General features: G+C 35.4%; 1 protein-coding gene across 1 annotated transcript; it reads left to right on the top strand.

The window, feature by feature from the left end:
- Positions 1 to 8,191: 8,191 nt before the first annotated feature.
- On the top strand, positions 8,192 to 17,606 carry LOC121255444 (AP3-complex subunit beta-A). Its single transcript, XM_041155783.1, has 11 exons — positions 8,192 to 8,545; positions 8,748 to 8,824; positions 9,259 to 9,508; positions 9,630 to 10,286; positions 10,464 to 10,637; positions 11,202 to 11,328; positions 11,414 to 11,523; positions 12,620 to 12,820; positions 14,676 to 15,685; positions 16,234 to 16,503; positions 17,134 to 17,606. The coding sequence occupies exons 1-11, from the start codon at positions 8,330 to 8,332 to the stop codon at positions 17,501 to 17,503; spliced, it is 3,462 nt and encodes a 1,153-aa protein (XP_041011717.1). The 5' UTR covers positions 8,192 to 8,329; the 3' UTR covers positions 17,504 to 17,606.
- Positions 17,607 to 17,698: the final 92 nt, after the last annotated feature.

Here is a 17,698-nt window from a genome sequence, read left to right as displayed (position 1 = left end):
CCATATTTATAATCAATCACTGGCTTCCATATAGCTTTCGGTTCCGTGTTATATCGCCACAACTGTTTTCCAAGTAGTATAAATTAAAGAGCATAGTAACATTTATTTTACTAAAATCTCCTCTCCACAATTATCTTGTATTCTTAATTTTAGTTAATTTAATTTTCTTATGGGGAAAAAATAAATATCTAGATATTTTATTTTAGTATAGTCTGATCCAATTAGTTGCCTATCAAACTGGAGAAAGTTCAACCAAATAGAACACTACCAGTCTACCACCTTAATTTTAAACAAGAGTTTTGTTATGTACAAACAAGTGTGCGTACCAATCTGCGTACTAATGTTGTTGCCTTCATATTCTAAATTTAAATTAACATTGTTTTCAATAAAATCTACTTTTTGACCAATCATATTGAATGCATGCGCGTATTAGTGCGTAGAATCGCTTACAATTAAATTTTTCCTTTAGACAATGGCCAAACCGAGATGTTTATTTTTGTGCCAAGAAACATTAAGGCCTAGTTTGGATAGCAAGAACCACACATCTATTTCATCTTATCTCTCATTTCATCACATCTTATGTCAATATTCAAATAGTATAAACAAAAATACTTTTCAATTTCAAATATTCAACTTTTTTATCTAATCATTTTACATAGTCATTACAACTTTTCCAAACTTCCAAATAAAACATAAAAAACAATTCAATTTTTTCAAATCACAAAATAAAAATTATATTTGAAAATTATATTATAACAATATCTTAAGTTTATAATATTCTTATTCAACTTGTTCTATTTCATTTCTCAAAATTTTATAAAAATCTTAACTCAAACTATTTAATTACTATTCACATATAATTTCATCTCATCTCACTATCCAATCTGATCCTTAATTCTTCAAGACTTCAAATACATATAATATTCCGACTCTTATTGATTTATCTCATTTTTAGCTTATTTAATTATTTGATGGTTTAATCATACTAAATAATAGTCACTCTAGAGTTATACAATTGCATCAGGAAACGATCGAGTGGTAGTCGGCCATTCGAAGTTAATTTGAATAAATGTAACTTTGCACTGTATTTGGTCGCTATCATCATTGATATTTGTATTGTCGCATTGGAATTAAGCTCCTAACTTTTACCATGCATCTTTGTGAACGTTATATATAATATCTAAGATGCTTTTATTTTTAAGCCGTCCCAAAAATAAAATCCAATTAATTTCCTGCATTATTCTCAATTTTAAATTGACTCTAAAAATGAACTCACCTCTCAATTAGAGAGTCAAGGGACCTGACAAATGACACATGACCTCATGAAGTGAGAAAATTTTCCTAAGAAAATCTTGGTCGAAAGGAGAAAAAATAGGAGGAGATCAAAATCGTCCATGGAAGCTCGGTCATTTAGGCTATACTTGGTTATTGAACTAAACTCAACTCATCTTAAACTAATAATTGATGAGACTCACTATTTTTTTTTTAATTTTCTATAAAAAAGATTAAACTCATATCAACCTATTTTATATATTTCAACCTAAAAAAGTTGTTTCTATCCCCACTTAATTTGAGAATTAAGATCATGAAAAGAAACCGCGGCTGCCAGCCATGTAATTACTACTTTGAAAACGAAATAAGAAAATGAAATTTAATTTAATTATATGCCAGCTAGCTTGCTCATTAAGAAAGTGAAGTATATATATTATAATTTAGATGGAGGAAAATATTGGCAAAAGAAAATACAACGAATTTTCTTAGATCTATGACTTTATATATAAGACGTTATACAACCGCGGCTGCCAGCCATGTAATTACTACTTTGAAAACGAAATAAGAAAATGAAATTTAATTTAATTATATGCCAGCTAGCTTGCTCATTAAGAAAGTGAAGTATATATATTATAATTTAGATGGAGGAAAATATTGGCAAAAGAAAATACAACGAAATTTCTTAGATCTATGACTTTATATATAAGACGTTATACAACCGCGGCTGCCAGCCATGTAATTACTACTTTGAAAACGAAATAAGAAAATGAAATTTAATTTAATTATATGCCAGCTAGCTTGCTCATTAAGAAAGTGAAGTATATATATTATAATTTAGATGGAGGAAAATATTGGCAAAAGAAAATACAACGAAGTTTCTTAGATCTATGACTTTATATATAAGACGTTATACATATACTCGATCGGGGCATTAATGAAGAAGTCAAGTAGCTAGTCTTCCGCGGTTTTAATTATTACCTTCCACCATGACATGATATGATCTGCGCTAGCTTCTTTATTTCTCTCAGTTGGCCTGAAAAATTTACAGACTTGTTTTCAGAACTCCAAGAAGTCCATGGTACAACAGGAGCAAGTATTTCACATGCCCTTGCTAGAATAGGAGGAAGAATCTCGCACGTACAACTCTGGTATCATATTTGTTAATTGAATATATATACATACTTGCTACAATTGCTTTTTTGTTTTTTATATATATCTCCTTCTCATCGAAGATCATATATATCCTCAAGCTAGCAGCCACTGCAAGATCGCTAGTAGTAATTCTTCTTTGTGGGTGGAATTTCATTTTCTTGTTGGATCATTTATCAGATTACTTACCCAAATTTATGAACATTAATTGTTCTTGTTTGAATTGTTCAGGAATTCTGAGATTGACAAACGTACGACAAGGAACGACAACGCTAGGCAAATCAAATCTTTTTAGAATACATGACGAAAATCACCGAGATAAAACATTCTAGCCACCGACACCAGCTTAAATTGATGTGCTCCCCAACACCTTATACGTGCGATGGTTGTAAAGAACTAGGGTTTGAGGCATGTTACCAATGTAACAAAAAGCTATCCACATGTAACTTTCATCTTCACGAAGAGTGCGCTTTAGCTTCTAGTTGCTCTACAAAACACCCATTCTTCAAGAAAGGCAACTTCATATTTCGCGATAAATCTCCAAGCCCTAAGCATGCCAAATTTTGTGTCGCGTGTGGGAAGCGAGTCCAAGGGTTCAGGTACCGGTCTACGCATAAGAAAGCACATGTCTTGCACCCTTGTTGCTTGAAGCTCCCAGCAAATATAACTGATCGTGGAGCGAATCTAAACCTTGCTAAAAAGACTCCCTCAAAGTGCTTAATATGCCATAATAAGAAAGTTTCAAAAGAGATTGAGGGTTGGGCTTATGTCTCCACCTGTGGCAAATACTGCTACCATGTGGCTTGCGTCAAGGACTTCTGTCTGGAAAATTGGAAGAAGGGTTATTTCCACCAACAAAATACCTCGAGTTTGGTGGTGCAGCAAACAGGCTTAACTAGAAGCCAGGTTGGTAAGAAGGGCTCGTCAATGTTAAAATTGGTTCTTGAGCTCATCATTTCTGCAATTCTCGGTAATACAGTATCTATTACTTTGCAGCCTCTATTCTTGAATTAACTAGTCCCCATAAATTAAAAAATGCCCCACGTACAAGGAAGTCTTAACTATTGGCACTTTTGTATATTTATATTTCCTCTCGCAAGAGTCCAGACATCCTTCAAAATAATCAATGCATTATCAAGATGTACTTCAACTTTTTAAGAAATTTATCTTATCTTAGCACTATGTAATTTCCATATGTTTTGTATTCAGTTGAATAATAAAAGTTGCAGTTTTTAAAGTCGTTTCCATCATTTCCCTTCTTCTATTTTTCATTTCAATCTCTATATTATATTTCAAATTCTGTCAAGACAAGGCGCTGCCATGATTTGATCGTAATCGATCCTTCAACAAATATTGGTCGTTCTGGTCAATTGTTGTGACAGGTTGCATCGACCCAACAACTACAAGTCCTTGTATGTACTCGAGCAAATAGGTGCCGCTTAGTTTGGAGTTCAAGATTTTTCAACCCCAAAACTATGGACTGGGTCGCTATATCAAGACAAAATGATACCATATGGGCTGCCAATGTTAGCTAATGGGCTTGGCTTTAGGGCGCTTCTGGTGGCTTAGTTGGTGCCCCAAACTCTACACCATACGTGAAACGTTCATTTACAAGAATAAAAAGACATTTGTCCGACATCTCCATTTATTCCTTTATTAATCGTAGGCATATTAATATAAAAAATAATAACTTCATAATTATTTTACAATTACTTTATAACTTTATTTCAAATGAAAGGTGATTATATAATATTAAATTTATTTTTAATGAACCGATATAATTGCATTAATTAGTTATAAAATAAGTTGTAAAATAAATGCAAGGGTATTGAAACTCAATTTATTTTGTCTTCTTTTATTTATACCTTGACGCCTCCTTATTAGAAAATTGGTTGGTGTTTAACCTTATACGCTGTTTAATTTATTTTGTCTTCGAGGTTTTTAACTATCATATCATGATCTGTGTAACGTACGTGTTCTTACTGGTGCAGACTGCAGAGACAAGAAAAAAAAAATTAAAAATAAAAGGGTACGTAACGTGGGAATTAAGAATATCGACGCGTCCTTGAAAAGTTCTTTTTTGAAATAATTTGGACGACGAGGGGGTTGACTGACTGGTGTCATCAATAGTCTACCGTCTAGAAGTGGGGCGGGGTTGAAGGGGTGGCAGTGACGAGAATCATGACTAACTCAATGATCTCAGCCCCTTAAAATGGTATAAACATATTTGAGTACTTAATTAATGTTGTTTGTTTAATATACGACGTGCGATGAGTACTGGAGAAAAAATATTGCCAGAAAACATTGAAGAGGTCGGTTCAAAGTTACTGTAGAGGCTATAAGTTAAACCTTTTCTTTTCTTTTCTGTTTATATATTAAAAAAAATTATAAGGGGACCGATTTAATATTGTAAGAGCAATGATATACTTACAATTCTTTCTTATAATTTTTATATAATCATGTATTAAATTGAGGATATAATTATATAAAATGATGTTACTTTTATAAGTTGTTTTAACAAAAATATCGCTCATTTACACATAATTGTATAATAATTACAAAAAAATTAGTAATTATATCATTTTCCATGATTTGCAAACCATCGGTCCATGTAGAAGGACCTATATATTAAGGCAAGTTGGCTGATCTTTGAATCAATGACAAGCTACAAGCTAGCTTGAAGCAGTCAATATATATATTAGTTATTATATTGGAACATTTTAATAATTATTTATTAATTTTTTTTTTCGGAACATTTTAATAGGTATCTTGTATAATGTATTAATGTGTCCAAATAATTAGTACAGGCAGGGCGAGACTAATAAGAGGCTTGGGGGCTTTGGCCCCCCAAAATTTTTAAAATTTGATAAAAATTAAGTTTTAAAATATGTTTTTATAAAATAGATTATATAAAAATTAGTAATAAGCTCCTAATTTTTTTTTTTTTTTTTTTTTTTTAACTTGGTCCACCAAACCAGATTTTTCTGGTTCCGCATCTGAAAATTCTACACTTAATTCTTGGAATTATCATTGCATTATTGCGACGTGAATTGTTTTCAACAGTCGACCCAGCTCTGATATTTCGAGATTTAGCAGCGACGTGCCTTCTTCATTAATATCCAACCATAAATTAAGGTTGTGACATAGTAAATTGTCAGATCATTTTAACGAACTACACATATATATATATATATATATATATATATATATATATAATTGCAACTAAGGTTGATCACCTAGATTGAGGTCTTTAGATCATTAACAGCATCAATCATGTTCAGACAAGAATGAATCACGTGAAGATCATTAAGGAATCCAAAAATTACCAATAATTAATCGATAAGTCGATCGACGTTGACCACGTGCAGAAAAACACCACGAAGTTGGGTGCATGCATGTGAAAAGTTTATAATATAAATTGATTTACAAGTAATTAAGGACAAAATGTTTGAACTAGACTTGCAAGTTGTACGAATTTGATGTGGTCACAAATTAAAAGAGTTGGATCTCCGGCCGCGTGGAGATCAGAGTTAGATCTAGGAAACCACCACGAATTTGAGAAGAAATTAATAAGAGAAAGTGATCAACAGAACAATTCATGGCTTATATATGACTTCAACCTCCTTGTTTTTTCATATTCGAGAGACTGACAAACAACAAAAAGGCCAGCGCGCAGTACTGATAATCGATTAGTACTCAAGACAAGCTGCTAGCTAGCTTCTGATATTGATCGTAAAGTATGGTGAGATTTACTGAGTTAGAGCACTCTAGCCACCCAGAACACGCGTTAAAATGGACCAGTCGTGTCGAAACACCTTATAAATGTGATGGCTGTAAAGAACAAGGGTTTCATCCATGTTACCGGTGTAACGAAAATGGGTGCGACTTTCATCTTCACGAGCACTGCGGTGCGGCTGATCACCACAGCTCCACCACCCACCTGTTTTTCGACAACACACTGTTCATATTTCATAATAAAATTCGTTTACAAAGAAGTATTGGCTTCTGTGTTGCGTGTGGGAAGGGCGTCCAAGGGTTCAGGTACCAATCTATGTGCAGTAAAGCACACGTAATACATCCTTGTTGTTTGAAGCTCCCGCTCGCTTTGTCAGGTCATGATCAAGATGGTCAGTTGGTGAGTCTGAGGCTACTTAAGAAGGCTAAATACTGGCCCACCTCAAAGTGTCTAAGATGCCAAAACAGGAAAATCTCAAAAAATATCCATGGCTGGGTTTATGTCTCCACCAGTGGCGATTTCTGTTACCATGTGGCGTGCGTTCAAGACTTGATTCTGGATAAATGGAGGACAGATCAACACCAAGCTTCAAATGGCGATCCGGGAAGGCTAACCTTACAATTGGCAATTGAGCACAAGAAGTTACCTCGAAGGAAGGCTCGCAAGATATGCTGGGCAGTGATAAAAGTGGCTCTTCATCTCGTTATTACTGCAATCTTGGGAGAAACAATAGGTGGGATCATTGATCTTATTTTCTAGTTTTTATTCTTGATCAATTTATAACCAGACCCGGAAATAGAGAATTACCGGGCAGCCCCAATTGTATATGAATTACCTTTTCTTTGCATCCAGTCATCTACGTACAGGCCGGTCTTATCGGCTTTTCGAAAGTTTTATGCATGTTCTGAATAAATAGCAATGAAATTTATTTCAAAGAGTGGATGGTGGTGAGCTCAATTTTAATTAATTTCTCGTATTAGCTCTTTTCATTTGTTCAGATGATTATAATTTCAATATTTTAAGCATACAATGATTTTTGCATTAGCATATTATAAGAAAAATAAATATATGTGACGAATTATTTACCATAATAATAATTATTTATGACGAAAACATATTTATTTTGATAAAAAATAGTCATTTTCACAAGCAGTTTCTTAGAAGGTCTTTCTTTAAAGAAAAAAAAGTGTTATTTACCATTATTTTTTATCATAATTCTTTCATTATTTTTTATAAGTATAATATCAAATAATTGGTATATAAGTAAAAAAATATAAATAGTTTTCTAATAACTTGATGGCACATCAAAAACTGATGAACAAATGATAATTAAAATGGTCATAAACAATGCCCTCCCCGCCAAAATATTGTACGGCATTAGCTTATAATATGAGAAATATTATACATTCATTATTATTCCAATTGTCATTATATTTTTATCATTCGCTGAGTGATATTAAATGATTGCCACTTTGAAGGAAGATAATTAAAAGGAGGATTAACATTAATTTTTTATAAGAATATTCGTTATTCATTATAATTTTTATTATCTCCAATCATACCATCTCATGATATGTCAAATCTAAAGTAGTTTTTATCTAAGTGGTTGAACTATGAATAATAGAATTATCTTTTTATATAATAAATATATTTTGACACACTTAATAGACATAATGTGGAAGTTGAAATATCAGTTTACACAAAAAATACTCATACTTTGATTCTTTTATGAATGCAATGAATCTCAGGTGTATACACAATCTCGAACTTAAAAATAATTAATTTTAAATTTTAAATTTTATCTTTTAAATCAAATTATAATATGTGAATGGTATGCTGCATAGATGTCATTCTTTAGAATACAAGATCCTCCCAAAATTGCTTAATTTTAGAGCTTGGGCCCGATGTTTTGGGCCAATGCCCGTTCTGGGCCAACTCTTCATGGTCCAATCACATGTCAGGCCGGCCTCGGTACGGTATATGCACTAATCCAGCATTAGAACTTGCTCAAAAAACGTAGGGACCAGGGTAGCAAGAACCTGCTACTCCAGCAACCAAACAGACCCAAAGTGCACGCCGTCTGGCGTCTCCTCTCCTTGCTAGTAGTTGCTACAGCAGCGCAGGAAAGGTAAGAGAAAAAAGGAAATCTCAAATCTCCGCATCGGAAAGAAAATGTTCCCCCAATTTGGAGCCACTGCGGAGACTCTGAGCAAGGCGTCGACGATGGTGTTCCGGATCGGAACGGACGCACACCTGTACGATGATCCGGAGGATGTCAACATTGCTCCGCTCCTTGAGAGCAAGTTCGACTCCGAGAAGTGCGAGGCTCTCAAGCGATTACTCGCTCTCATTGCCCAGGGCTTCGACGTCTCCAATTTCTTCCCCCAGGTCCCGCTCTTCACACCCGAACGCTCACTCGGTTTATATGTCTTCTGCTTGATTCCCGAGAATGAATAAGAAAAGAAAAGAAGAGAAATTACAAGTCAGAAAATTAGAGTTGATCATTATTTTATGAATATCTCCCCATGATTTATGAGTGTGTTAGTTTTTGTTACTTATTTTTAATAAATCCGGATTAATCGAATTGCAGGTTGTTAAAAACGTGGCGTCTCAGTCATTGGAAGTAAAGAAGCTGGTTTACTTGTACCTGCTCCATTACGCAGAAAAGTACGTCGACTTGTTGATTTTTATTTTTCATTCTTTTATTTCTTTCAAATTTGACAGATTGTAAATTTGAATATTTTAGTGGTAGTTCTGTAAGGTTTGCTGCGACATTCACTGAATACATAGTACTTTTTTTTTTTTTTATAAGTAAAACTTTATTAATATCAATAGGCACAACCAAGTACACGGGGTGTATACAAGAAAAAATAGCTGAATTCATATTACCGTATCACACACGCACTGGGGCACTTTTAGTGGGGGTTTGAAGACTTGAAAAATGTATTATTATATATAGGTTTTAATTATCTCAGGCTTACATTGCGCGGTGGTGAGTGGGAAAAGAACTTATGCTCTATTTATTTCTATCCAAGCATGTGAATATGGCGTTTAGCCTTAACTGTTTGGTATTACTTACTTGTACTCATTTGATAATTTAGGCGTCCAAATGAAGCGTTGCTATCTATTAACTGCTTCCAAAAGGACTTGGGGGATCCAAATGCTTTGGTGCGGGGGTGGGCACTTCGAACCATGGCCGGAATCCGGCTACATGTAATTGCACCTCTTGTTCTGGTGGCTGTGGGAAAGTGTGCTAGAGATCCTTCTGTTTATGTTAGGAAATGTGCTGCCAATGCTCTTCCCAAGCTGTATGATTTGCGCCTAGAGGAACATAACTCTGCAATTGAAGAGGTCTGGTAACTTGTATTTTAAGTAATGATATCTTTTCCCAGTTTCTTATATTTTAGAAGTAGATAATATATTCCTGGGACGAACATAAATTGAAAGGGGTTTGTCCCTGTGCCCTTTGCAGATTGTTGGCATATTGTTAAATGACCATTCCCCTGGAGTACTTGGAGCCGCAGCTGCAGCATTTGCTTCAATTTGCCCAAATAATTTTTCTCTGATTGGACAAAATTATCAGAGGTTATGTGAGATTCTTCTCGATGTGGAAGAGTGGGGGCAGATAATCTTAATTGGGATCCTTTTGCGCTTTGTAATAGCGAAACATGGGCTTGTTAGAGAATCCATTATGTTTTCTTTGTGTTGTACAGAGAGTTCCAATTCTGGAAAGGATGGTTCCACTACCGAAATTTCAATAAAAGAAGACCCGGGATTTTTGTGCGGGGGTAATAACTTTGGATTAGACGTTGACGTGAGCGGGGATAATGACTTGTTAGCAAGCATGATATCCAGGTGTTATATTGAAGGGCCGGATGAATACTTATCACGGTTAAGTTACACAAATAGGGGTCCTGAACTGAATGTTGCCCAATTTACTTCTGGAAAAAGTAACAATGACGTGAAGATCCTGCTGCAGTGTACATCCCCATTGTTATGGAGTAATAATAGTGCTGTGGTACTTGCAGCTGGTGGTGTACATTGGATAATGGCCCCGAGGGAGGATGTCAAAAGAATTGTCAAACCACTCTTATTTGTTCTAAGATCATCCAGTGCCTCGAAATATGTGGTACTTTGTATTTCCTTGAATTTTTTGGTACATGTATATTTCATAGGTTCCTTTTATTTGCATCACTTTCGATTCTTATGCATCATGGCAATAGATATTGCTATTGTCTTATATATTTTTTATTTTCAGTATAGTCTGGAAGATGGTAGGGTGGTTATGTCACTTCACTTTTTTCAGGTTCTCTGCAACATTCAAGTCTTTGCCAAAGCAATGCCTTCTCTATTTGCTCCACACTTTGAAGACTTCTTCATATGTTCTTCAGATTCTTATCAAATAAAAGCTTTGAAGCTTGAGATACTCTCTTCCATTGCTACAGATTCGTCCATTTCATTTATTTTTAAAGAATTTCAGGTTAATTCCCCTCTTTTTTCAATTGTGGCTTTTCAGTAACATTTAATAGACAGGTGGCCTCCTTTTGGAGGAAGATTTGTTAATGTTGGGCATTTGTCTCTATAAAACAGATTGAACAATGAAAATTTGTTAATTTTCTGTGAGCTTCACTGTTTAGATTGTTTATTCACAACAAATGTTGCGTTAAATAATTTTTTACACTTCTTAGTTTTGGCAGAAAGCAGGCGTATTAACATTATCATCATTAAAATAGAAAACATAGTCATCATTTGATGGAGTTCAGTTTTTGTTGGGGAATCCTCAAATAACTGAAGTCAGTGATGTGTTACACCCCTCTGTTTGTTCTGTTTGTTTTTGCTTTAATCAAATTGTTTAATTGACCGATAGAGGTTTAAGATAAAAATATACTTGTGTAAAATCAAGGGGTCTGTGGTTTGTGGATTAGATCTAACTTGCATATGTCCCCAAAATTATTATGTAGTGTGTATCTTTGTTTGGTACATCACTTTCACCTTCCTGGGATTTTAGTGCACGAATTGATGCTTACTTTTAGTGTGTTGCTAGGATTATGTTAGAGATCCAGACAGGAGATTTGCTGCTGATACTGTTGCTGCAATTGGTTTATGTGCACAACGACTTCCAAAAACGGCAAACACATGCTTGCAAGGGCTGTTGGCTCTGACTAGACTGGGTCTGTTGCCTGCTACTTGTTTTATTGTGAAAAATGTTATTTTTCTCCCTGCTTGTTTTGTTAAAAGCAACATTTCACAATTCAGAATTTTTGTCAAGTGACATCGAGTCTGTGGAGGGAGAAGCGGGTGTTTTGATTCAAGCAATAATGTCCATTAGGTCAATCATAAAGCAAGATCCACCCAGTCATGAGAAGGTATCTTTACTTTTCTGTTGTCAAGATGGTGTCATATGTTGCTACCTTTCCCTATTCATTCTATCTGAATAATAAGATGTTTTAGAGCAAGATCCACCTAGTCATGAGAAGGTTAGGACCACATCGAGTGGGAATAAGACAGTATTGTGACACATTTAATATTGGAGATGCATCTCCTGGGTGATTTCGGGAAAGTTCAATGTAATTTATTTTTCTGCACTGTTGCATTTATGTTTGCCTTTTTGTTGTTTTGTTGAATCTGATGTTACTTGGATGTGCTTCGTGCCTTTGTTTTCATTACTCTACTTAGTTTAGCTATTAGTATTTCCCCTCATTCGCATGCTACCAATTATCTCATCATTTCAGTATATATGTTATTAATGCAGCCTTAGTCTTATATCACCTTTTCTGTTGGACTGTCAGATGGCACTGCATATCTACGTGACCAGTACTTTTATCTTATATGTTATAGATTGTTAGATTTGTTTCTCTTAGTTGCGATTAAGGTTCAGTTGAGTTATATCCTCAAATCACTAATTCAAATGGTTCTTATCCTGTGTACTTGGGCCATGCCTCCTTTCCTTATGAATAAAAACTCTTGATTACCTATAAAATAAACTAATTCAAATGGTTCTTCACATTCCAGTTTGGTTTAGGGGATGGGATGGGATGAGAGTTTTGTGAATAGTAGTAAGATGGTTTGTGAATAGTAGTTAGATAGTTTGAGTTAAGTATTTATTGGATTTTGGGAAATGAGAGAGAAAAAGTTTAATAAAAAATATTATAAAGTTAAAATATTGTTAGAATATAATTTTTTTAATATTATTTTTGTTGTGGGATTTGAGTTGAATTGTTTTTTATTTTTTGTTTGAAAGTTTGGGAAGGTTGTAATGATTAGTTTGGAAAAGTTGTAATGATTAGTTTGAAAGTGTTTGTGTTTGAATAATGTTTCGGAAGGAAATGAGATGAGATGAGATGAGATGGAAATTGTTTCCAAACATCCCCTTAGTCTCTGCAGCACATATGTTAGCGATGTGTACGTGGAATTGCCAAGTATTCTTCAATTTTAAAGTAACCTTCCCTTTATCTTTCACAGGTTATAATTCAGTTGATTCGTAGTCTGGATTCAATCAAGGTACCTGCAGCCCGTGCGATGATTATTTGGATTGCAGGGGAGTATTGCTCTTTGGGGGATACAATACCCAGGATGTTGACCACAGTACTCAGTTATCTTGCTTGGCACTTCACCACAGAAGCATTGGAAACAAAGCTCCAGATACTTAATTCTATTGTGAAGGTATGTGAGAAAACTCTTCTATTACTTTTATGTCATTGACTAGTGTATATGCATATGATTGCTGAGAGCATCTTTTTGCATTTAGTGTCACTTGCTTTCATCCCACCTCATTGATTTATTCTACTAATGCCATGTTCGGAAGAGGGATTTTGATGTAGATTTTACTTCAAGTTGCAATTTGGATTAACAAGAGAATTGTCTAAAAAAATTTGTAGAATTTTGAACTCGGGATTTTCAAGCATTTAATCTCAAAGTTTAAATTTTATGGGAATGTGTCATCACACGAATTCCATTAATATCGCCATTCATATACCATCACTACTCTTCACCCTGCCCCACTATTGTTGTTGCAGTTGCCACCACCATGTTTTCACGGCCTGTTGTCGCCACGACTTTTATCATCACCGCCGCCACCGTTGGCACTTCAATCACTATCATTGCCACAATTGCTTTCATGTTGCTACCCCCATCATTGTTATCATTGTTGTCACCATCCCCATATTAGCAGTGCCTTTATGTTGCTGCCATTGTTGCACTCACATTGTTGCCACCACCACCTTCCTCATTATTATCAACCTCTCTATTGTCACCTCTGTGACCACCATTGCTGCACGACCAACACTGCCTTCATCACCATCGTAACAATCATGTTATAGCAACACTGCCTTTGTTGCCAGCATTTTTGTGTGCTGTAGCTGTCACCTCCATTACCATTTTTAACATCATCACATTACATCACTCTTATCAGAAAGTCATTGACTCCATCATAACCATCATATTTATAACTACCATAACACTTTGTTTTCTTAAATTTTAATTATAATCCAAATAATGGATTTTAAATTGATTGAATTGAAATTCACATCGGTTTGGAATTCTGAGAAAAATTGAAGTTTTCATCCTAAATCTTTGTTGCTAGAAATGTGTAAGGAGTGTGATGTTTAGATTTAAGTGCTCTTCCAAAACCATATCCACGAGTTCCACGCAATACCCAAGTTCCATCCTGGGTATTGTGTGGGTGATGCCTAAGAGGGCAATGGATCTATTGGCTTGTTGGAATGGAGTAAGGGGAAATCGTCAAGTAGCAGAGGTTTGGAAGATGGTGCCTTTATGTCTTATGTGGTGTATATGGAACGAGAGGAATGGTCATTGCTTTGAAAATAGAGAACGCTCTTTTTTTGGGGGGGGGGGGGGGGGGGGGGGGGGGGGGGATTAGAGAATTGTTTTACCAATCTTTGTTACTTTGGGCTAAGGTTATTGTATTAGAGGGGGTTAATTTTAATGATTTGTATGCTTCTTTCTTTCCTAGTAGGCTGTAATATTAGGTATATCTCTCTTGTATGCTACCTGTGTATTTGGGTTTTGCCTAATTATGATGATCAATAAACTTTTCTTACTTATAAAAAAAAAAAAATTAATTTTTCGTTCTTTATGATTAAGTCACTATATGCAGACACTCGTGCTATTGATTTTTTTTTTTTACTTTTGAAAAAGTCAATTCACTTAAAATTCACACGCTCATTCTAGTAAAGATTATTGGCTGGTCAGTTTCTTTGATTACTATGACGTGCATTGAGATTTGCAAGTTTCTAGTATGCATTACATATCAATAAATGATTTAAATTGAATTCTCAGATTTTATATTTGTAAATAGGTGTCGTATTTTTTTAGTTAACACTTAAGGAGCGCTTTCTTCTATTTCTCTTCCACACCCCCTCTCAAAATTGTGTGAATTGTGGATGCTTTCCCACTGCTTCTTGTGGAGTTCTTCAAAATAATTTGATTTTTAACTTGCTTGATTGTAGTACTTAATGAGAAAATTCGTGCTTGGTCTTTTAATTGGCCATTTCTACAGGTATTATTATGTGCAGAAGGAGAAGATCTTTGGAGCTTCAAAAGAGTCTTAAATTATGTGCTTGAACTGGCTGAGTGCGACTTGAACTACGATGTTCGTGACCGTGCACGTTTTTTAAAGAAGATTTTGTCATCTAATTTAGATCCTCAAGGACTCGAGGAAGAAGCAAATATTATTCTTCAACATAAGGAGCTATCACATGTACTTGCAGAACACATATTTGGGGGACAGACAAAGCCAGTGTCCCCTGAACCCATGAACTGCCGGTTTTATCTTCCTGGTTCTCTTTCACAGATAGTTCTCCATGCAGCTCCAGGTTATGAACCCCTTCCAAAACCTTGTAGTCTGCTACGTGATGACATCGACCTCTCTAATGTATGTCAAGGGACAAATGCCTTGGAGAGTGCCAAAAATAGTGACTTCTATGACACAGATGATCATGGCTCATTATCTCGGTCTTTGGATGAGGAAAGCACTTCTGATTATAGTCGCCAGGATTCTATTACCAAATCAAGCGTCAGCTCTGGTGGTGATGGGACCAGCTCTGCAAATGAAGATGATGACAATTTGGATCCACTGATTCAGATTTCAGATGTTGGCAATGCTTGTGAAAATCAGAATGGAGTGTCTCACTCTGGGTCTGCTGATTTGGGGGAATTGATATCAAAGAGAGGTCTAGAATCCTGGTTAAATGATCAGCCTGGTTTATCCAGTGCGAGTACATCAGAACCAAGTCAAGTCTCTATATCTACTGCAAGAATCTCTATTGGGGATATTGGACGCCAGGTTAAAATGAAGAGCTACACACTCTTAGATCCTGCAAACGGAAATGGGTTGAAGGTGGATTATACATTTTCATCTGAAGTTTCGACCATATCCCATCATCTTGTATGTGTAGAAGTTTTCATAAAAAATTGTTCTTCAGAGGCCATGTCTGACATTTTTTTACAAGATGACGAATCTAGCAAACGCTCTTATTCTGCAGATCAAACAATAGTTGCCATGGACAGGTGATTGTTATCCATAATTGTCAATGGATGTTGGCCAGTTCTTTTTTGTGGGTTGAATACTTAAGTATTTAGATTTAAGGGAGGTTCTATAGTGTGCTGTTCCTAGAGATTTTACTCATGTCATTGGTTGCATACATTTGACGTCAACGTATGAGACCCTATGTTTGGTCCATGACTGAAGTCTAGATAAATTGTTGATCATAAAGGTACAATTATGATTTTTAATGCAAAATGTGATCTGGTTTTGGGGCGGGAAAATTTTGTGCCACTCGCTTTGTTCCATAACTTACTGTTTTACCAAAATTACTTTTTACTGAAATTTAGTTGTTTTTAAAATCAATTTTTAACTTCACCGAATTTTTTATCATGGAGATATTATGGTGACCAGATCCACCTTAGTTTCAGCCATCACGACCGCAGTTTCACAAAAATCATTTATGATTGTATACACTCAACAGTATCTCTGTGACCGCAGATTTTTCCTCCTCTCCTCCCAATCCCTCCTTATGCTGGGATTTAAAGCAAATCTTTCTATCTTGGTGCTGCAGCTCTTTGGCATCCCATAATGACATACCGGTTATAGTTTCTATGGAAGAGATCACTTCTCTGGAACCTGGTCAGACAGCAAGGGGGATTATCCAGGTTCGCTTCCATCATCATTTATTGCCTCTGAAACTCGCCTTATTTTGCAATGGCAAGAAGCTTCCAGTTAAGTTGCGGCCAGACATTGGATATTTTGTAAAACCACTTCCAATGGATATCGAAGCCTTTACTGATAAAGAATCTCGTCTCCCAGGAATGTTTGAATATGCAAGGAGGTCAGTCACCATATTGAATCCTCTTATAGTGCTTTCTTTTCTTCTTTTTCTTCTTTTTTTATCTTCTTCTTCAGTTCCTTGTACTGTCTCAGAGGTGGTTTTAGATTCACAAATAGTGATGTTCAGGTTAATGTCAAACTAGAGACAGAGATTAGGCAACTATTTGTGTGTGTGTGTGAGTGAGTGAGAGAGAGAGAGAGAGAGAGAGAGATGTGAACTGCAGTATATGACTACCAGGTGGATAAATGGTGAATTCATTCGTTCTCCTGGTTCAATGCTTGGGTTTCAATCCTGTTACTCATTATAGTGGGTTCCTCGTTCCATGCATCCAACGAAGTCTACCCTTCTTGGGTTTGCCTTGGCCATGGATAGGAGATGGTACCACCACCTTCCTCCCTTCTTCTGCAGTGCATAAGAAAGAAAATGATATAAATGATTTGCAAATCTGTCACACATCAAGATTCATTGATATATGGTTATATATTGAATTATGGAGACAGTTCTGTTTCTACTGCTGTTCTATTAATTGCTTGATAATGGGATTTCAGTCGTCTTATACTACTATTTCCTTATAAAATTTCAATCTTCTTTCATTTTCTAAATTGTATTCTCTTGCATTATCCACAACAGTTGCATGTTCACCGATCACATAGGGGAGTTAAACAAGGGCAAGGACGAGAATCTAGTAACAAAAGACACCTTTCTTGTAATCTGTGAGTGCCTAGCATTGAAGATGCTTGGGAATGCAAATCTTTTCCTTGTATCAGTGGATATGCCGATTGCTGCTAACCTCGATGATGCATCTGGTTTACGCTTACGATTCAGCAGTGAGATCTTGAGCAATTCAATTCCCTGCTTGATTACCATTACTGTTGAAGGAAAGTGCTACGACCCATTGAAAGTGTCCATTAAAGTCAACTGTGAGGAAACTGTATTTGGTTTAAATATGTTGAACAGAGTTGGGAATTTCTTAGCCGAGTCCTCTCAAGCCCACTTATAATTGGCCGTATTGGGACAAATGTGAATTTTTGGGAAGAAGATAGGTGGTAAACTCAAAGAAATTGACTCATTGTTTAAAATATATGGTTGAATTTGTTATTTCATTCCAGCTTTTTAAACATTCTTGACTTTCTTTGTACCAGTATTATAATGTAAAATAATCACATTCCAGAAGCCACAAAGTTTCACATTTAAT

The sequence above is a fragment of the Juglans microcarpa x Juglans regia genome, chromosome 1D (assembly GCF_004785595.1).
Source record: "Juglans microcarpa x Juglans regia isolate MS1-56 chromosome 1D, Jm3101_v1.0, whole genome shotgun sequence".
Classification (NCBI taxonomy): domain Eukaryota; kingdom Viridiplantae; phylum Streptophyta; class Magnoliopsida; order Fagales; family Juglandaceae; genus Juglans; species Juglans microcarpa x Juglans regia.
The sequence above is the reverse complement of the archived record's forward strand: the minus strand, read 5'-3'. Positions and strand labels throughout refer to the sequence as shown.

Coding starts and splice junctions, on each gene's coding strand:
- LOC121255444 (XM_041155783.1), top strand. CDS start 8,330: ATGTTCCCCCAATTTGGAGCCACTGCGGAGACTCTGAGCAAGGCGTCG. Junction 8,546..8,747: donor TCTCCAATTTCTTCCCCCAG/GTCCCGCTCTTC, acceptor ATCGAATTGCAG/GTTGTTAAAAACGTGGCGTC. Junction 15,686..16,233: donor ACAATAGTTGCCATGGACAG/GTGATTGTTATC, acceptor TTGGTGCTGCAG/CTCTTTGGCATCCCATAATG.